Source organism: Bicyclus anynana, chromosome 22 (genome assembly GCF_947172395.1).
Source record: "Bicyclus anynana chromosome 22, ilBicAnyn1.1, whole genome shotgun sequence".
Classification (NCBI taxonomy): Eukaryota; Metazoa; Arthropoda; class Insecta; order Lepidoptera; family Nymphalidae; genus Bicyclus; species Bicyclus anynana.
Genome location: NC_069104.1, coordinates 2,277,127 through 2,300,134, shown reverse-complemented (window position 1 = coordinate 2,300,134; position 23,008 = coordinate 2,277,127). Strand labels below are relative to the sequence as shown.

Genomic DNA, 23,008 nt, shown 5'->3' with positions numbered 1-23,008 from the left:
CAAAACATCGAACGATATTTAAATTCACTTTTGATCTATCAACCATTTACAAAACACTCTAGTGACACTAATATTGGAACGTTCGACACAATTTCGAAATCACGCCTATTTTTATGAAAACTTTAACGTCTAAAAGGCAGTTATCAATTTTATTACCCGTATTGAGTCAGTCTAAACAAAGGTTTCCACTCGGCCCTAAACGACTATAAACCCAAAAACACCTTCGCACAAACCGAACGATGGCAAAACCGCGCCCGTAAAACTGTTTAATACGCGAACGCTCCAACTACAAACATTACCAAATTACTACGAATAAAACACACGCGTAATCTCCCGCTATCGTATCGCATCCTAAATCGCATTAAAACCTGCTTTACGTGCGAGAACAAAGAGCCGTTAAAACGTTGCCGGTGTCACGCAAATCGTATAGTCACAGTCACAAGCTCAAAGCCGAGTGAACGCTTTTCGTTTAACAACCCCGTGGACTCGAATCCTGCATCCTTACGTCATCTCACCCCATACCATACCGCCACCCCATTGGCCAGTTCGCTTTGCCGCGCTTTCTCATTGCCAAAATGAAAACCCACACCCTTATCGCCATCCCTCTCGACAATAAAGTCAACCCCGACGACAGACCGAGAAAGCGTATTTCCACTTATGTTGTTGCCGAATGATGTAACCAGTTTGAAATGAGACGCGTAATTTGGTGAGCTGTAAGTGAAAAAGAGTCAGCGATAGCGGTGTCGCAGTTCATTGTAGTGGTGGAGTGCGAAGGGAACGTGCTACCGTGCGTTCAACTATTTATAATCAAATAGGGTGCATCTGTGTGAGCGTGTGGCTACATTATGCACCGCGCACACAGGCGCGTCGAGGCGAGCGAGGCAATGATGTGCACGAAGTATTATCCCTTATTACACGATCCGCTTCCGCGCCGGCCGCACGTACAATAGTTGTCACCCGACCTCTTTTGTCGAATGCAGAGCGAAGTGTTGCTTGTTTACGTCGAAATGCTGGAGCGATGCATAGAGCGTTAGTTAGCGCGATTGTGTCATCGACCGAGCGTCGATTATCTCTAAATTGCGAGTGATTCACGGACGATGTACGCTACTGTGGTTTCGCTGAAACTTTTTGTGAACTTGTGAACTTTACCGAAAAGTGATTTCTTTTGGGAAAATTGAACTGTGACATATTTCCACTCTCAGACTCGGTGTGCCATTTTCTAGTGTCAAAGTGAACTCTACACGGAAAAAATAGAAATAGGCTTTTGAGATTTTTATTGGACTGTTAAAAAAAATTCTTAAGCAGCAGAAATTTTGCGAAGTTGATTTTCTGAATCCGGGATATGTGATTCAAAGAACTTATAATAAACAACAAGAATATTCAGATAAAAATAATTTACGAGAACAAAAAATAATTGAGCTCTATAAATATAAAGGGAGGAAGAAAGCTAAACGCGCACGAGCGTAATATATGCATAGAAAACAAACCGCAATCTGTCCACGCTTCTTCCGTAGAAAAAGGCGTTGTGAGAGACAAAGATGGCTATAGCATTCAACTTGCCGAGCGAGAGAGAGGCAACAGAGGAGAACTTTTCACGATTGAACCGGCTCCTCGCCGAGTTGTACGAGGTCTTATGCCACATCTTGGTATCACGACAGCCTGGCCCAGAAGCCCAGGAGAGCCGGCGAGGTGAGTGCCCTCGAGAGCCTTACATACCACCTTACCACTTAAGATGCAATTCGACCTACATTGTGAATTTGGTGATGGTTGTGGCCATCCTTAAAGTGTCTCTCGCCTCGTCCCTCTTCAATACGGTCAGATAAAAAGAAGACGGTTCTAGATAAGTATTGTTAATGGTGATACTGCAAAGCAGATTTGGACTATTGTTACGTATTTTTAAGTCCATCCCATTTCTGTAAACTTTTATTTTTTTTTTGTCACGAGATGTTGTGTCAAACTGCACTTAAATTGTAAATGGTGGTTCAAATCGAATTAAAAATGAAGGGATTCGGTCCCATCATTTTTAATACGGTTTCGCTAATTCTTAACACACTTCGCGCTTTTGATGAATTTTGCTTTTCGTACAAAAATTTGAGTGAAGTTCGACAAAACTCCTCTAGTATTTTTTAATATAGATGATGTACTAGTATTTGACTAATTAAGTTATAAATATAAAACAAACAATGCATTTATTGATCGGCATGAATCAAACTTACAAAATGTGTTCAATATATTTTATGACTTTCAAAATAATTAATTCGTTGAAATTGAAATTTGGCAATTTTCAAACAATCTTGAAAATGAATAATTCAATTTATTTTTACACATCTAAAATTTAAATTACAACGAACATTGTCTATTTAGTGATGTTAAGTTTTATGTTTAATTACATTTCCATTTGATCTCTTATTTTGTTTTTATCAATTTTAATTAGATTAATTACAATTAGTTTAATTTATTACAATTTAGTTACTTCTATGACAACTAGCATTTAGTTAATAACTTCTATGAAAAATAACGTCAATGGATCTCAAATTCTATATTAGTTCCAAAGTTTAGTTTTGATAGTTGTATTAAGCATTTTTATATGGAGAATTCATTTTTATTAGACGCCAAATATTAGTAAATTTACGACAAAATTATCCAAAATCTAATCGCATTTGCGTTAAAAGCCAAAATGTAAATATCAAAGGAACGACAAAATATTTTTAATTTTTGTTAGTTGACATTTGTTCAATTGATTTTGTTCTGTTTCAATAATGAAAAAAAATGTAAAAAAAAAATAATTTTGCACTTTGTAAAAAATGATTTTAATGACGTAGATTAAAAACTTTTATCTTGTAAATATTGCATTTAAACTTTGTGATGTTTTGTAAGCATTTTATTATTTACTGCCCGTAGTACTAAGCTCCGTACTCGTATGTAATCAATTATACGCATGATCTGGATTGTGTTAATTATGCTATGTCCCCGACACTTTTGTGGGAAATTGTGAAATAAATTTATTATTTTTTAATCACAATGAGATTTTTCATTGTCTATGCCTTTACCATTTTATAGAATAACAAATACAGCTACATATTTTTCATTAAATATTAATATTAGTAAAATTTCCCAATCTAATTCACTATCTATATTGTACTAATATTATACAACTGAAGAGTTTGTTTGTCTGTTTGCTTGAACGCACTAATCTCAAGAACTACTGGTCCGATTTGAAAAAAAAAATATTTATTATCCCCGTATTCCTACGGAACCACGCGGGTGAAACCGCGCTACGTCAGCTAGTTCAAAAATAAAATGAGTTTACTTTAAATTTCATTACTACATTAAAAGAGGGCTTTAAACTTGCACAATTACCAAAATTGAGATTAAAATAGCACTAGAAAATAGCAAACATTATTAGATTTTATATTTTTATATTTTTCATTTCCATGCAAATCTATCAATTATAAAAAAAACCACAAGCGCATTGATATCCTCGATTTTTAAGTCGCTTACAAAAATAATTCAGAACACAAGACACCAAAACTCACACATAAGCTCAATAATATAAACTTTGCAATTGCATATTATTGTTGATCTTTAACTCCTCAGATATCAGACTTTATCTCGAGAATTTTGCAATTCAATATTTTTAATGACACACTAGTACAAGAATCAAAGTGTAAATTGAAAAATATTAAGTGGTGTCGTCTCACTGATTAGTTTAGTTTTCGCAGAAAATAGGTTAATACTCTTGATTTTGACTTAACGTGAAAGCAAGAAGAAACGAAACTGCTTCTTTACAACTATAATTATCAGCATGTTATTATTATTACAAGGCCAGGCCTATTTATAGGAAAATAAATCTGGAGACAAGATTCACCACGCTGTTCCAATGTTATCAGGTAAAAATATTTGAATTTGTAAGTAGATCAGATAGTAATGATAATAACCAACAGCCTAATCTACTTTACGAAGCACTAGGTATCACACCACAGACTTCCAACTTCGACCTTGGAATTTCTAGGGTGAGAGAAAAGCACAATTTTTCATAACCCAGAATCCAGGACTTCCTGATCCGAAGTCACAAAGGCTAAACAGTAGACCAATGAGACAGTTAACCAATTTAAGATTAAACATAAGTAAGAAGAGGATACAGACAAAGAAAAAAAGAACTTAACAACACCACGTTTATTAGTAGCACTAGCATACGAACATAAATGGTTGTAACTCATAAACAGTGTCAGGCCGTCGGTTCGTCAATCAAGCCAAAAATAAACCTGTTTATGCTCACAAATGTCGGTAAGGCTGAACTTGTTAAAACATGTTCGGTACAGAACAATAGAACGGAAAAAGAATTGGCTCGCTTCGACATGTTTTACGTAGGAAAACTGGTTATAAATAAAATAGCATTAACGCCACTTTATGTGGTATACCGATATACTTTAGCTTACGTGACTAGAACTTATATTTCACTACATAATATTATAACCGCGTAAGTTTGTATGGATGTTTTGATGTTTGTTACTCTTTAACGCCGCTACTACTAAAGTGATTTGGCTGAAATCTGGGATGGAAATAGATTTTACTCTGGATTAACACATAGGCTACTTTTTATCCCGAAAAAATCCATGATTTCCCGAGATTTGCGAAAACTGATGATTTTGATGATATGAATTTCACTATCCTACTAATATTATAAACGCGAAAGTTTGTATTGATGTTTGGATGTTTGTTACTCTTTAACGCCGCTACTACAAAAGTGATTTTGCTGAAATTTGGAATGGAAATAGATTTTACTCTGGATTAACACATAGGCTACTTCTTATCCCCAAAAATCCATGGTTTCCCAAGATTTATTAGTATTAGTATTGAGATATATTAAAACATAGTCTACTTTTTAACTCGGAAATATCCATGGTTTCTGATGGAATTGTGAAAAACTGAATTCCACGTGGACGTAGTCGAAGTAGTAAAATAATATTTAAATTTCGATGCTTCGTAAAATGCAATTTTGGTCTGTTGTAATTAAATTTTTATACGAAGTTACATTTGCTTGTTTTACTGTTATTTAACTATTTAATCCACCGTTAATATCTGACAAGCTGAGATTGCCGTAAAAATAACAGAATATTGTATGAAATAAAACACGTAAAAATAACAAAATACAGGAAATACTTGTAGTATATGAAATGAAACATTTGTGTCATTGTGCGTGCACAAAGATGGATAAACTTGATCGTAAGTTAGAAGTTCATAATTAACTTGAAAGCTTTACTTGTCATCAATTCATTTTAAAATTAGGTACATCAACTAGCAAGAAGTAAGTTATAGCCTCAATAGCTCAACGGTTAGAGCGGTCGAACTCATCACGGAGGGGTGGTGGTTCGATCCCTTCCCCGTTGGTCTATTGTCGTACCCACTCCTAACAGTCTTTCCCGACTAGTTGGAGGGGAAGGGGATATTGGTCATATTTAAAAAAAAAAAGATGTGACAATTATTTAAAAGAAAAACGTTTTATTAGATAGACACAACACAGTATAGAAATCATATGTTGCATACATTAAATTGAAAACAAATTATATTACAGATTTTCCAAAATAATGATTAGAGCCTCTGTTTTTTTGTTTTTGTTTTAGAACAAACAAAATTATGGGCTATGGTAATTTGTAAAACGGGTTTGCTTAAAAAATAATTCCACTAATGAGTCAAGGGGAAACAATACAAAATATACGTAAGCAGAAAGGTTAGCGAACAAAATCGAACAAGAATAGACCCTTAGAAAGGGACAAACGAAGTAAACTAGTTCAAACTCGATACAAGATACTAAACTTGCTCCGATTCGTGCAGTCACGAACTGTACACTTCGGTCCAAGTTCAATGCAGAAGCGATCATGAAATTTTACAATAAACGAAACCCGGAACAAGTTTTTTTTTTTGTTAATGCAAATAGGCTCGCGTTTGATCATAATCTAACCTGATGGTAAGTGTAGATACAGTCTAGGATGGGACACGCTTGCCTAGAAGGCGCCTATTCACTCTTGTTTAGTTGCAATGCTACAAAGAATTCGCACGTCACATGCTAATATTCTTCTTCTTCTTTCCTGAGCCTATTTCGCACTTGGCCATTATGGATTGGCCGTTGTACGTCGGCCCATTTGGTGCTGGTCCCCGCTGGAGTCACTCCAGCCAACCGAGCTTGCTCCGGAAGCCTATCAGGCTAATAATAACATACTCTGACGACCTCCGTGGCGCAGTGGTGTGCGCGGTGGATTTACAAGACGGTCCTGGGATCGATCCCCGGCTGGGCCGATTGAGTTTTCTTAATTGGTCTACGTCTAGCTGGTGGGAGGCTTCGGCCGTGGCTAGTTACCCTACCGACAAAGACGTACCGCCAAGCGATTTAGCGTTCCGGTACGATGTCGTGTAGAAACCGAAAGGAGTGTGGATTTCATCCTACTCCTAACAAGTTAACACGCTTCCATCTTAGATAGCATCATCACTTACCATCAGGTGAGATTGTAGTCAAGGGCTAACTTGTATAGAATAAAAAAAAATACTAATATTGTATGGAGGTAAAGTTTGTGGTATTGTAGGAATATCTCTAGATCTACTGAACCGATTTCAAAAATTCTTCTACCACTAGAAAACCACATTATTTGAGAGTGGCAAAGGCTATATTTCATCTTCGTATTCTCACGAAGGGTGAAACCGCGGGGCGCTGGCAAGTTACTTATAAAATTTAGTATGCATCCGGAAAATTTAGGAACGTAGATCTTTGAGATAGAACAAAAATAGAATTTATTAAATTACGGTCGAACGATATTTTTACAAAGTTAAGTACTAGCGAATTTAAGTCAAAGAGTTTATAATTCCGTAAAGAAATAAAAAGTCAAATATCTTGTAACTTATAGCAAAACGTAGCATTGGCAATGGATTCAAAACGAGTCGACATTCGAAAGGAAAATCGATCGCGATCCAGTATCGGGAACGAAGAAATCGAAATTTGCAGTGAAATTATTGTCATTACGAAACTTCGAACTACGAGTATGAAGAAATAGTTTGCTAATGTTACGCTTTTATAAAAAAAAACCTTAAAGCAATTGCATAAAATGTTACCTAGGTTAATACTATTTTAGGAATTTACATAGGTAAGCACAGAATTCAGAATCTTACATTTACTTAAAATTACCATCATATATATCATTATCATCATATTTTGACGGCCCTCTATAGGTCCAGGCCTCTGATAGTTCTGATAAGAAATGTATTTCTAGCTTTCTTCAGTATTTTTAGCCGATCCACGAACATTATGAAGAAAACAAATGTCCTATTTTTACAAAATCGTTATTTAAAATAACTTGATCAGCATAAAAAACATACAACTTTACTGAATTTAAAAAAACGAGAGCAAAGTTCCTAATCAAACCTATATTCGGCTCACTGTTGAACACAAGTCCCTTCTCAGAATGAGAGAGATTGCGGATTGGCAGACATCACACGCGTAAATTAAGAAAATTTTCAGGTATGCAGGCTTCTTCACGATGTCATTTCTTCACCGATTGTGACACCTGATATTTAAGTTCTTAAAATGCATATAACTGCAACATAAAAGTTGAGGTGCATACCCCGGACCGGATTCGAACCTACGCCCTCGAAATCGAAGGCAAAGGTCATCCACTGGGCTATCAAGTCACCCAAAGCTCATACTTCTCGATGATTAAAGTTTTAAAAGGCTAACTGAAAGAAACGTGGGAATCTTCAGAAATTTGTATTTTTTTTTGCGAAATAATGGCATACTGAATATTCAACTCTTAAACAAAATGAATAAATAATTTCTAATAAGAAACTGAGTCGGACAAAAGTTTTCATTAATTTTAATTATTAACGCAATATTATATTCATAAAAAGTATTAGCCTGTGTTATACTTACTTCATCTAAATCTTTCAGATTGACATTATGTTAACATTCTGTTCTAACCAAATAAAACATTGTCAAAATAAAGTGTGTTATTATTATTATGAACATATTGTTAGAATTTAAGCTACTCATATGTTACACTAAATGAAGGCGAAAGTTTGTGTGTGCTTGTTACGTGGCTGAAACTACAACTATAACTAGAATTTGGAATGGAGATATATTATTAGAATAGCTGACGCCACGCGGTTTTACCCGCGTGGTTCCCGTTCGAAAACGGGGATAATATATAGCCTATAGCCTCCCTCGATAAATGGGCTATCTAACACTGAAAGAATTTTTCAAATCGGACCAGTAGTTCCTGAGATTAGCGCGTTCAATCAAACAAACAAAAAAACTCTTCAGCTATATATATTAGTATAGAATAGATTAGTAGATTAATACATAGGCTACTTTATCCCGGAAAAAACCTTGGTCCTCACGGAGTTTGTGACAAATTTTGCAGGCATTGTAAGTACCAATTGTAACAGATTGGAAGTACATTTATAAAGTGTACTTCTTTAAAGACAAAAATGTCTTTATCACGGAGAAATGCCGAACTTCACATTTCTTACATAATTAAAACTCAAAGTTCATCTTTGCGCTGTGTGGTCCTTTCAATTGTTGAAACACAACAACAAAAAGCGATTAACATTTACCGTTCCCAAACAAAAAGTTGCAGAAATTTCCGCTTTACTGCTTTCGAAATAAGGTCCCGTGTCTCAAAAATGAAAGGTAAGGAAAAGGATAATAAGAGTAAGTCACGGTTTTGTACATAGTCCAATAGTCCGATTACAATTGAAGTGGAAACGGGACGCTTCGTCGGGTCCAAAGATCATAATATTTTTTGTCGACGAATCGATTTTGAAGCAGTTTTCAATTGTTGTTAGTCATCAACTCTGTGACATTCGATTCCTTGGTTACGACGAATTATGGAACGAGAGCCTGATATAGCCAGACTTACCTCATTCTATGAAGGCTATTAAATTTAAAAATTCGATATTCATTTCAAGTTGGCTTAGCTTACAAACACTTTTGAAACGTCAAGGTTGACTATTTGTAAAGACTCTACCACCGGCTTAAGCAGATTCTGCTGAAAAGAGCCGGCAAGAAACAGTTGCTCTTTTTTAAAAAAATCAAACAGTATTCAATTGAGTTAGAACTATGGTGGCTTTGAAAGGCAGCAAGTTTTAAGGGTTCAAAACCTCAACCACCCAAGTATAAGGAGTATTTCTTTTTGTGTGATGAGCATGGGTGTTTTCTACTGTCTGGGTGTATATATTTATAAATAGTTTATAAATATATTATATTTATGATAAAATCCGCTACGTTAGTACTCATAGCACACGCTATACGGTTAATTTGGCCCTAAATATTTATATGTGTATTGTTATAACTCCACTAAGCTAAGGATCTTCTCGTGACTTAAGAAATGGTTTATCATGATATACCGTGGGAATTATTTGAAGAAATACGTTTTATACTTAGACAACTTTTGGATTTGGACCATTGAAACCTACCAAAGCCATAACGACTCAAACTCCATAACTGGCTACCGTATTTACCTAAGGTAGGAGCATATGCTGACAAAGTTACATCCTTCATAAAATGAGGTATGTCTGACTATCGCAGTCTCTCGTCCTAGTTCTTACTTAAAAAACAACTAATTACTTACTAAGCGAGATTGACGACAAATTAGATTTAGGACTCGATAAGAAATGCAAGATATAATTAAAATTATAGTTTTTCTTTTTATTTCATTGCATTTCAAAAGCGGTTTGGTTTCTGTCCACGTAGAATGTACCAGGAACCGCTAGGTTGATTATTATTTTCCAAAAGCTTAGTTATATTGCAGAGAGAGACTATTACAAAACCAATAAAAATCTATAATAATATTATAAAGAGGAAAGATTTGTTTGTTTGTTTGTATGTTTTGTAAAGACTCTAAAACTACTAAACCGATTTGAATAATTCTTTCACTGTTAGGAAGCTACACGATTCCCGAGTGCTTTAGGCTATATTTTATCCCCATATTACGGTAAACAAGCGGGTGAATTATTATAAAAGCGAAAAGTCACTCATCACGAAACCTCGAAAACTGCTTTGTTGTACAAAGTTGAAATTTAGCACGGATTAAGAACGGATTTTGCGAGAAGGCCAGATTAAATCTAAGGGCAAACGAAGTCGCGGGCGTCCGCCAGTTAGGTAAAATGTATTTATTTCCAAATAGTATTGGAAAGTAAATTTAGTTTTTATTACCTACTATCGTTTTTTTTTTCTACAATCTCACCTGACGGTAAGTGATGATGCAATCTAAGATAGTAGCGGGCTAACTTGTTAGGAGGAGGATGAAAATCCACACCCCTTTTGGTTTCTACACGGCATCGTACCGGAACGCTTAATCGCTTGGCGGTACGTTTTTGCCGGTAGGGTGGTAACTAGCCACGGCCGAAGCCTCCCACCAGCAAGACCTGGACCAATTAAGAAAATCTCAATCGGCCCAGCTGGGGATCGAACCCAGGACCTCCGTCTTGTAAATCCACCGCGCATACCACTGCGTTACAGAGGTCGTCAAAAATCGTAATAGACTTGTTCTACATAAACACTTTATCCAATAGACAGATGGGTGATAGTCGTTTTAATTCAGTGTGCCTAGTGAGAGTTTTCAATATTTTCATACTATTACTATCGCGTTAACGTAAACGCGAATTTATATGGAATTGAAACAGTTGTGCAGTAGTGCCACTAGATGGCTTAGTATCAATTCCTTAGAAATTTGCGTTTACGTTAACGCGATCGTCACAGTATCAAACTGCCACTAGGCCCTCTGACCTTCTACTTAAGGCGTAATCTTGAAACGCACGCAAAAGTAATCTCGTGTGAATTTAATTATAACCTTTGAACTGACGATAAAATTTCCCTGCCAATTATAACATGAAAACAGAATATACAAGCCGATGGAACCATTGACAAAGTGTTAATTTTGTACATAAATAATCGTAGATTAACATACCGGTTAACTTGTACTTATGGTAAGAAATCCAGAATGCAAATTGAATATCTTACACTCTTATTGTATGTGTGATAGAGACTAAAATCCAACTGAAATTAGTGATTAGACGCTTGATTGTTGTTTGTTTATTGCGTGGAAAGGAAATGTATTTGGGGCTAGGTTAATTATTTCTATTCTATTCTTTGCGGTGAATTAATTAGTTATTTTGTTGTGCTAAATACGAACTGGTTACTATTTATTTGCTTTAAGATAAAAAGTGATTTTTTTATTATTGTAATACAAATAGAGCCTCGATAGTTCAACGGTAAAGTGGTCGGACTTATCACCGAGGGGTGGTGTTTCGATCCCGGCCCCGTTGGACTATTGTCCGACTAGTTGGAGAGGAATGAGAATATTGGTCATATTTAAAAGATCCGGCAAATATTCTTTTAAGAAAAAAAGGGTAATGAAATGTAATGTAACGTCACTCGAATTAACGTCAAACCACTCTCTATAACGACAATTAAAAAACTAGTATAATAGTAATAAACTTTTATGTTGCCAAAATAAGTTAAAACCGAGCAGCTGTCTACGTTTTTTTGTCGCTTTACTATCCTAAAGCATCGTGCAAAAACACACTTTCTAAGAAATTCGCTCTTTTGTTTATAAATTTGGATTGTACTTGTACACTGTTGTTTACCATGACTAATAAGTATAAGTCATGAACTTAATAAGTTATCATATTTTAAGTTGGTCACAAACTTTCAAATAGTAAACATGGCCAGTGAAAGAAAATCACTATGTACTGACGAAAAAGTTTTACTCATACATTTTTCTTCTTTCCATATAACGACCACTTTCTATAACACTATAAAATGTACAGTCCCTTGAGCGACGTTATATAGAGTTTACACTGTACTTCATAATGAAATTCTTCACTAGAAAGCAGTTAATCGAAGATATTTTTCTAAATACAAGTTTTCACTCCTCAGTGACACCACCTGCACCCCAGTAAAACAATGTACAAAAACGACTGTCATGAAAAATTTCGTGGAAAACGACCAACTCTTCTAGTATAGATGAAGTTATAAACACAATCATACTTTTTATCCATTCGTCCCGTTATTTGATGATATTCGCGAACAAACGAGTACATTCGGATAATTAATTTTAAATTTAGATCAATTTTAAAGGTTTTCCCTAACAATCATCATGATCATTATCAACCCATATTCGGCTCACTGCTGAGCTCCTCTCAGAATGAGAGGGGTTAGACCAATAGTCCACAACGCTGGCCCAATGCGGATTGGCAGGCTTCGCACACACAGATAATTAAGAAAATTCTCTGATATGCAGGTTTCCTCACGATGTTTTTCCTTCACCGTTTGAGTCACGTGATATTAAATTTCTTAAAATGCACACAACTGAAAAGTTGGAGGTGCATACCCCGGACCGGATTCGAACCCACACCCTCCGGAATCGGAGGCGGAGGTCATATCCACTGGGCTATCATGGCTTGCTCCCCAAGAATATTTTTGTATTAACTTATTATGTAGAGGTCAATTAAGAAGAAAAAACCTTCCACTTAAAATAATAATTACACACAACAGATGTATTCTACTTTCAGTTTTTAACTTTGAAACAAGGAGACCGGTATCACCGTTATGTAAACTTTTTTCTAAACTAAAAATATACCGCATCCAAGGTCCACGATCTAGAGGGGGATCACAATACGCTACAGGTGTGCTCAAACAGGTGCTTGAATTTTATCGTCTTATTTAGGGTTGTAGGGCAAAATGGAATACAAAAAATTTTAGTTATTCTTCTTTGTAAATACTACAGGGTGCTCGAGAGTTTTTCCCATAACTCTATATTCTTTAAGGAAAATTAATTAAAAAAGTTTACGAAACATGTATACTAAAATGTATTTGGAGTAAAAAATATTTCGTTTGCAAATAGATCTTAAATTGTGTGTCAAAAATCGCATCCTTATATTATGACCTAGCCAAAGTTATTCATTGACAAATAAATATATTTTTTAAGTAAGTGTAATTGATGATGCAGTCTAAGATGGAAGCGGGCTAATTTGCTAGGAGGAGGATGAAAATCTATACTCCTTTCGGTTTCTACACGGCATCGTACCGGAACACTAAATTGCTTAGCGGTACGTCTTTACCGGTAGGGTGGTAACTAGCCAAGGCCGAAGCCTCCCACCAGCCAGACCTGGACCGATTAAGAAAATCTCAATCTGCCCAACCGGGGATTGAACCCAGGACCTTCGTTTTGTAAATCCACTGCGCCACAGAGGCCGTCAAATTTTTATTTTTATTCTGTGATCCAACCTATAGGTTTGTGTTGAGTCAGTAGGCAGGACATATTTGTATCTATGAAGTACACGCCACCGGTGACATGCATGTGCATGATATGCAGGCGACGGGGGGAAAGACAGCGCGGGTGTGAAATTGCGCGTGCGTGGAAGTGAGGTAGGTTTTTCATTCATCGCTACACGATCCCCGGCCCACGCGGACCATCGTGTTATGAACGAACTTGCCAAGCCATAGGCGTAGCTTAGCTATAATATAATAAGTTGTCAAACTTTCTATAAGTCGTGCGGCGCCGTCAACAGTCTGCAAATGTCAAAGTGTCAAGGCCCCAGGGTCATGACCTCTCGTATGTCAGTGTGTCAAGACTCGAGTCCTTATTGAGTAATTGTGTAGGAAACGTGTTTTAAGGGACTTATAATATTTAAAAGCTCGTCTAGCGTTAAGACATGAAGCTAGTTACTGGATTTCGGCTATGGTGGTGGAAGGTAGTAGGTTTAAGGGTCAAGAGCAACTTTTCGAAAAATACCTATTGTTTTACTATCAAAAATACTTCGAAAGTAAAATAATAGCAAGAGGTTGCCTTTAAGCTAAGGGTGTAGTCATTGAAGGCTTGATTTCATACACGATATTTTTTTTTAAGAATATTTGCCATATATTTTAAATATGTCATCATCAACCCATATTCGGCTCACTGCTGAGCTCGAGTCTCCTCCTCGAGACTTCACACATGCAGAGAATTAAGAAAATTCTTTGGAGTGCAGGTTTCCTCACTATGTCTTTCCTTAACCGTTTGAGACATGTGATTTTTAATTTCTTAAAAAATGCACACAACTGAAAGTTTGAGGTGCATTTCCCGGATCGGATTCGAACCCACACCCTCCGGAATCGGAGGCAGAGGTCATATCCACTGGGCTATCACGGCTCAAAATTCTTCTATACAGTGTTTATTAACGTATTTATAGTATCTATCGTAACGCGGTTGACCGCGTGCGGTCAGTTTTCGCGGAAAGAATATTTTGTCGGTGAGGTTCACGTCTGTAGAGTCCTTTTCATAAAATTGACAGCGCTTTACACAAACTACAATAAGACTGCCATTACCAATTAACAGTGAGCGCCATTAAGACATTAGCGGCGCGTCTGGGGGACTTCTTTCATGAAAAGGCATGTGTCTAGTTACCTGCTGGGCAGTGTGAATAGACGATGTATTTTGGCTGGTGGGAGGCTTCGGCCGTGGCTAGTTACCACCCTACCGGCAAAGACGTACCGCCAAGCGTTTTAGCGTTCCGGTACGATGCCGTGTAGAAACCGAAAGGGGTGTGGATTTTCATCCTCCTCCTAATAAGTTAGCCCGCTTCCATCTTAGACTGCATCATCACTTACCATCAGGTGAGATTGTAGTCAAGGGCTACAAAAAAAAAACAAATGTCTGTGGGTGTCTGCCGCGCTACTTGTCTGTGACGCACTGTGTCTGTAGATATAAACAAACCTTAATGCGTAAACTAGTAAAAAAATCTTGTATACGTCACTGACGTCATAAATACGCGCCCCTTTTTTCCATATAAGAATAAACAAAATTAGATTATACCTACTTACAGGACCTCTAACCAGGAGCGGTCGCTCCAGGCGCCAAATCCTAGAGGGCGCCTAAATGGTAGAGAAAAATAGAGTTAGGCTACGAACTTTTCAAATGTCTCTAGTATAATGTTAGGAGAGGCGCCATAATTGGATCTCGCTCCATTCTAAAATTTACTTCGGGCCGGCGCTGCCTCTAACTACAACCGCGCCATATCTCACACCAAATCCTAAACCAGTATTCAAGTCGAGCCCTAAGTCCTCGCGAACCTGCATTAGAACCTGTTTCCAACAAGCCTTGCTAACTATCTTCTGAGTATATTTCGTAATACCGTTGTGCGCTGTCGCAGTTTATTATAAAGGCTTTAGGGAATACCTTTGTGCCCATTATGGGATTCTTGACTTGAGCTACAGACTATGTAACTAGGTATTTAGTTCTGTACAACACTAGCGTTTGTTACAGTGTTTACCCACGAAATTGTTTTCACTTCTTCAAAATTTAATACAGTGTTGGTGTATGCCTTAAGGTGGATTTACATTTGTCTGACGTGTCGTGTCGTGACGATCAGAATCGGCATCAAATATTTTGTATGGCAATGTTTACACTAATGTGTTGTGACATATCGTGTTGGCTTGTGATGTGCTGCATACAAATGTATAATACCGATTCTGTTCTGATACGTCACGACACGACACGTCAAACAAATAAAAATCCGGCTTTAGAAGCAGAGTAAGTATTCCATTTTAGAGCGTGTTTCTAGAGCACATATATTGGGTGATACATTTATGAACGTTAGGTGGGTTATCAGAGCCATATATCTCCTTATTTTGTCAACCATTTAACTTATAAAATAGCCGAGATATAAGTGTAAGTACCTACAATTTATTATCACATAAAACACACCAAAAATTGAGACTATAGTCATATTAGAAACTTTAGGAAACCTTTGGGCTTCTTATGGGATTATGGAATTAAGGTAAGGACTATGTTACTAGATAGATATTTAGATCTCAACGACACTATATAATCCATACTAATATTATAAATTCCTAAGTAAGTAGTAAGTCTGTCTGTCTGTTACCTTTTCATAGCTTAACCACTGAATCGATTGAGAAAAAATCGGGTAAAAAGATAAATATTTTTATACCGGAAAAACCCATAAATCCGGCATGATTTGTAAAAAACATAATTTAACGTGTTCGGAGTCGCAGGCGTCTACAACTACTATATACATATTATATTTATAATGAGTTTTTGCTTTTTTAATTACAAAACCAACATCAAAATATAAACATACACGTGTTTTAAATGCAAGTAGATAAAGGGGCATTTTACTAGGTAAGTGCAAACTCAAACTTTTCACGAAACATGATTCTATTACCCTGTTTACCAACAAAAAGAAAATCCAATATGAAATTTTTGCTCTCCCGCTGATAAAAGCATCATATTTTAAACCGTACTTTGATTACAAATAAGAAACTTATTTTCACGTGTGTATAATATTCAGGTCAAGAAATATTGTCACAAAAATATATTTAATTTTTTCAAAAACTTCCACTTTTATTCCTGGTTAGCACGCATCCCTACTAAGTATGCATCGTCACTATACATATATCAATGAACAAAATAAGCGCAAGGATTCGAACTTGATTGCAGATCGTATTACGAACCGCAACCAATCTTCAAAGAACAGGTCTCCCTATGTTAGACTTTGCCCACGGAAATGTTCTCATTTCTTCAAGATGCAATACTTTGTTGATGTAAACCTCAAATTGTCAGTTGCAAAGCAGTTACTAGTATTAAAATATTGTAGATCGTATTTCTGGACTTATTTAATATATTGGGATAATGCATCATAAACGTTGGAAGAGCTATCAGGGCCATATACCTTAATATATTCTGTAAAAGATGCCGTTTATTTGTGTAAGTTCAACATAATAAAACATAAAAACACACCAAAATCTAAACCTTTATTAGAAAAAAAAATCTTATTAGATTTCTGATAAGAAAATAAATCAGAATTACAAAATAGTAGATAATATTATACATATAAAATAATTATAAAACCATAACATATCAAGAAACAAGTAGACATACAAAGTCGGCCCTATTGCAAATTCAAATGCATGGTACGTATCTCACGCATTAGCAAATCAGTGCAGAGCTATCTCCTGCGGTGCTTACGGCAGTGTGCGGTAAACTCAAAGAATATTTTAAATAATTCAACACATCAAGTAGGTACCAGTTATCAACTCATCAGATACTTATCTTAAACACCTCAAGGTGATAATTATTTTAATGAATCCCTCTAATTAGACATCAACGGGTCTGCATTCAGCAGATTGCCATCGGTTTGCGTTGAACTTGTAAACGTGCTATCACACTAGCGGTGTACCTACTTGTAAACGTGCTATCACACTAATGGAATACTGTTCCTTAATATTTTTTTTATTAGATGACTGACTGATTCAGTGATACTCTTAATAGCATCTAAACTTACTGATGTTTAGCTGTTTCTTGGGGTTTCTTTTATGGTCTTGGGGAGGTCTAAGATAAAAACAAGTGCTAACTTTATAGGAGGAGGATTAAAATCCACACCCCTTTCGGTTTCTACAAGACATCGTACCTGAACACTAAATCGCGTGATCGCTAAACGTCTTTGCCGGTAGGATGGTAAATAAACACGCCCGAAGCCTCCAAGCCGGACCTGAACCAATTAAAAAAACCTCAATCGGCCCAGGCGGGGATTGAACCCAGGACCTCCGTCCAGTAAATCCACCGCGCATACCACAGTGCCGCGGCTTCCATTATGTACTTTGCACGTGTAGAACATACCCTTGTTTAAAACCAAGGGCACGCTAAAGCAAGAACTTAACAAGAAACCAACGTCCAACAGTAGACGTCCAACACCAACAAGTAACTCAAAGCGCCTAAAAATAAAACCAACGCAAGACGAATGGTCAAAATAAACAAACCATAAATTAAAAGCTCAGTGTTAAATAAATCGTAAAATTCGCGAATCCGTTTGATTGATTTAGTGCACCACTATACTTTATAGATAAAGCTATAAAATATACCCGTATTTTTATACAAATATGAACGTATTAAGAAATATTAAGGACCAAAAGCGATGACCAGATCTTCGTCATTTTATAAAAAAAAAAAACTAGCCGTTTCCCTTGCGTAGTTACCGTGAGAATATAGGGATAAAATATAGTCTACGACACTCGCAAATTACGGGGTTTTCTAGTGGTAAAAGAATTTTTAATATTAGTTCAGAAGAACCAGAGATTACCCCTTTCATTAAAATTCTCGTGTCACAATGTTTGTTTCCATACTCCACCGAAACGGCTATAACGATTGTTATGAAATTGTATATGCATATTTAGTAGGTCTGAGAATCGGCCAACATCTATTTTTCACACCCCTAAACCCTAGGAGTAGGATAGGGGTAAGGTTAAGGGGTAAGGTAAGGGACTGGGTAATGAACCAGATCTTCTGTCACCGGTCGAGTAATCGAGCACTAGTCGCTAGATACTAAACCTCGTAGTAATCTCTTGCTAAAAATCGTTAGTGTTGAATTATTAAGTCGGAAATTTAGAAAGAAGAAAACAAGAAGCCTATGACTGAAGCAGAGGACGTCCATTGGCTTATAATGATGATGAAGATGGTGATGATGACTTATCCCGATCTAGAATATAATATCTAGAATCGTAAATTGGACCAGAATTAAGAAGAATTACCAAAGATCACTAGTTCAAACCCAAACCTTTTAACTATAAGAGTATTGCGTGCGAAGCTTTAGCTAGTAATTTCTTAAACAATAGCCCAGTTGATCACATCAAGCATAACGTTTAGTAGTCATTTGACTGGCCGTTCACGTGTAATACAATTATAATTGTTCATTTTATAACGTCTAACAATGATACTACGAACTGCCTCACGTGGGAACAACAGTCTCGCCTCATTGCTTGAGAAACTAAAATATTTTAAGGGCTCCTACACTTATCTTTAAGCCGAAAAAAGGAGAAGAGAAAAAAGCCTGGCTCAAAATCTTTTCCTTTAGAAGTCATCAAGAGTGGCCTATGTCCATCAGTGGGCGTCCATTGGATGATAATGATGAATTCCTGCAATTATTGTCGTGATTTATTAAAAAAAAAAATTAAACTTTGAAATGCTTAAAAATGTAAGTTTATATTATTTGGAGGTTTGACAGTGCTCGTCCGGTAGGTACCACCATGCTTATTTTTTTTTTATTCTTTTACAAGATAGCCCTTGACTACAATCTCACCTGATGGTAAGTGATGATGTTGTAGTCTTAGATGGAAGCGGGCTAACTTATTAGGACGAGGATGAAAATCCACACCCCTTTCGGTTTCTACACGGCATCGTACCGTAACGCTAAATCGCTTGGCGGTACGTTTTTGCTGGTAGGGTGGTAACTAGCTACGGCCGAAGCCTCCCACAAGCCAGACCTGGACCAATTAAGAAAATCTCAATCTGCCCAGCTGGGAATCGAACCCAGGACCTCCGTTTTGTAAATTCACCGCGCATACTACTGCGCCACGGAGGCCGTAAAAATCTTATACTAATTATATCTGCTGACTAGCCGCCAAACTCCTGTCTGACTTGACAAAACTAGAGGTTGGCCCATTTTTGTCAAAACATACTTATTAATAGAAAAATTCTTAAAATGCGGAGGGCAGCGTCAGATCAAATATTTCATTCAATAGTTATTAAACATACGTATTACTTTTTTCCATTATTTAAAAAAAAATATTAAAAAAAATAATTACAAAATATACTAGTGTAGGAGCCCTAATTTCTTTGAGAATTACTTCATTATGTACAGCTTGCTTTGTTTTATTGACAATTACACCGAATTTTATAATGAAAGCTTTTTTGTAAGTGCCTTACTTAACTGTTATTATCATCACTAGATATTAAATTAAATGAAATAATGTTTATTTCAAACAGGCCCTCTTTAATGTCTGCGTGAAATTTTTGTAATAACTCTAACCTTTTGTAATAGTTTCTTCACTTTAATGTAGAACTGTTTCTTTATAATTCATATTCTTATGAATTCTGTTTTTGTCTTTAATGCATTCTACATACATAGTATAAAGCATTTCTTAAAATAAATATTAAAATTTAAATTAATTTAATAATTAAAATTTCCAAATTAATCTAAATCAGTAATCATAAACATGTAGGACCTCCCGCAAACACATTGTTAATTTAAAAAGTCAAAAGTTAACTGCGCCGTTATAACCATTATCTAGAATGCTAAACGCTTTTGTTTACACTCCAAAAGATTCTTCATTTAAAAGTCCAGTTTTACGACAATCTTTAAATGCATCTTTTTCATTTAAAGCGAAAGTCGTGACATGTATGGCGTTATAAAATTTCGATGGGTTTGGATAAAGGAAGGTTAAACTCATCAAGTGAGCTTAAGATTTTGAGAGCAATCAAAAACCAGTTCTTTTGGGGCAATAAATTCGTGTTATACCCAAAGTTTTTGTTGTGGATGAAGGTAATTTGGGTGTTGTTCCAATTTTGGGGTCATTTAAAGTGAAATAAATAAAGTTTTATTATTTTTAAATGTTTGTTTGAACAGCTTTATCTTCATTATATTATTTAGAATAATTAATACAGAGAGAATTAACAGTTATATCGACTGATATTAATAAAGCCAGGGCAATATGATTACTGCGTAATTAGTTAGTTAAATGCGCAGAGTTTTGCAACGTTGAATCTTTTATCATAGATCTTCTTGATTTGAAATGTATATCTTATTTAAATTTCTTCTAAAGTTCGAAAAACACTAATCTTGTCGTAATCAATCAATCAAAGCCTTTATTACTTCTTAACAATAAATTACATAGTTATTTTAAGTTTTGTTAAATATTAATAAACTAACACACTCTTGTCGTAATAACTAATAACTATTTTAATTGTTTTCAAGCGAATTGCAACACTTTCAATTAAATCGTTAAAATAAATCTAAGCTTCTTCATAAGATCCTTTACCTTTTAGGTATGTAAGTTTTTGTAATATTTCTACAAAAAAGAATTTATCATGCAATAAGGTTTCCAAAGAAAGCCACAAACATTTTTCTAAATTGATTTCTTAGATTTGGCACTTCTCTGTTCCCACAATAAACCCATTCCAACAAACTTGTCGTTTCGTGATTTGCTTGTTATTTTCTAAGAAACAGATCGCCCGATTATTTTCCTGTCGCCCTTCTGAGAAATGTTGAGTATTTTCTCAGAAACGCTTATAATCACTGGTCCATTTGGAACACTTAATTTTAAGAGGAGATTCATTTAAAAAATATAAGTTTTATGGCTCCTAATAATACAGTTTCATTATTTGCTTAATGGAAATGTAAAGATACATTGAAGTAAGCGTTTTAAATTTTGTGTTGCTATTATTAAACTTTACTTAATACTCAGTAATTAGGTCATTCACTGCATTGATAATTATGCTTATGTTTTTATCTTTTACGATATTTATTTTAATACATAATCATTTATTTGTTTTCAGGTAAGTTCATTTACCAGACATAAGAGGTGGCAGTAAAACGTAAGTCAATTTGATGTGAGATGATAAATCATTATCATTTTACATTATGTTATCAAGAACAAAATTGAAGACTTCGTTATATTTACATGTTATAAAAGATTTATTTTAATACAATCGAAAATGTACTCACAAACAGAATCATAAACACGTTCCATTAAATTAAGTCAACCATAAAGTTCAATCACTCTCTTAATACCAAATCCATTGTAACCTTATAACAAAAAAATTGACACCGTACAATACAAACCAATTCACTCATCAAAAAAACGTTATCTTCAAACTTGAACTTTATAACACAGAGATTAAAGTTCTAGTTCAAATTGTAATAGAAACTGATGAGTACGAAGTAAAGTTGTAAGATAGGCCGATCCATCAAAGAAAGTTTATTAAACGTCAGATTAACTTTCTTCGTGAGCTAGAGGCGTCATATGACACGGACAAGCGACACATGTTACCGGTGTGGAACTTGTGGTTTATTGCGTAACTAATTGTGTAATAAACCAGACCTTTTTTTAGATATTATTAGACATAAAAAAGATACATTGCTTGTAATTGGACTCCAAAGTGGCCATATCAATAATAGATAATAACCGTTATTATTGTTTTGCATAATAATTACTATTATGAATTGTTTATTTGCTTAGAACTTCGCTTTGCCTCGATAACGGTATATTTAGTGCAACAAATACGTTATTTTTTTTTAACAACAAGCCCTTGAATATGAATTACGACGCACCTGAGTTACAGGCTAGCACTCGTAGGTACAAATTTATCTACCCATTCTTCTGACTTACTTCTAAGCAAACACAACGTACCAGAATGATCATAGTTTGGTAGTATAATGTAGTGACAATTAGCGTGGAAACTGGTGAAGAAGAAAAAATCAGGGTTAAAAAGAAATTTAAAATATAAAAATAATATAAATAAATTATATCTAGGAATGAAACGCAAGTTCCAGTTAATAAAACAAATCAATACAAATGCCTCCTCAAAGAAGTTAAGTCTACGTTTCTTGAAAATACAAAGCAAAACCCAGAAGTACTAAAACTTGAACCACCTTAGGCCATTGAACTTGAAACATTTTAGTGTCATTAGCTAAAACATATTACTTCCCATAATCTGCGACTAAAGGTATTAAACTTGACCGTAACAGTAAATTATGTTGACCAACAACATTGTTGTTAACGACATAAATCTACAAGAAGCGTATCACAAAAGTGCCAATTTATCTAGCAGCTATCATAAGTGCCATTAGCTGTAGGGCCACGACCTTACTGCATAAGCGATATGTCACAAAAAAACTAATAATACACGTCCATTTGAGGCGTCTCGCATTTAAAAAAGTCATGGCCTGGTGGTAAAAAGTAAAGACCTGGATGAGTTTAAAGTAAAAACCTTCGTGGCGGATGGTACGTAACTACATGAGATGAATTCGACATACTTTTGTTAAATGAAGCGTGCCATCCATAAGGTTTTGTGTATCAGAGCAAACGCCTTTGCTGCTCTTATTTCTATCATCCATTACCAACATTTATTTGCTGGTAAATTTATTACAGTTTTACATTTTGAATCTTATAGTGAAGTAATACAAG

The 23,008-nt window shown here is 35.5% G+C and overlaps 1 protein-coding gene across 1 annotated transcript in view; it reads left to right on the top strand.

The window, feature by feature from the left end:
- The first annotated feature begins 742 nt into the window (after positions 1 to 742).
- The window catches only part of LOC112057873 (uncharacterized), a 173,318-nt gene continuing 151,052 nt past the window's right edge, over positions 743 to 23,008 (top strand). The window contains exon 1 of the mRNA XM_052888323.1: positions 743 to 1,689. Within this exon, the coding sequence (XP_052744283.1) occupies positions 1,539 to 1,689 (151 nt within the window). The 5' untranslated portion in view covers positions 743 to 1,538. The remainder of the gene's footprint in view (positions 1,690 to 23,008) is intronic.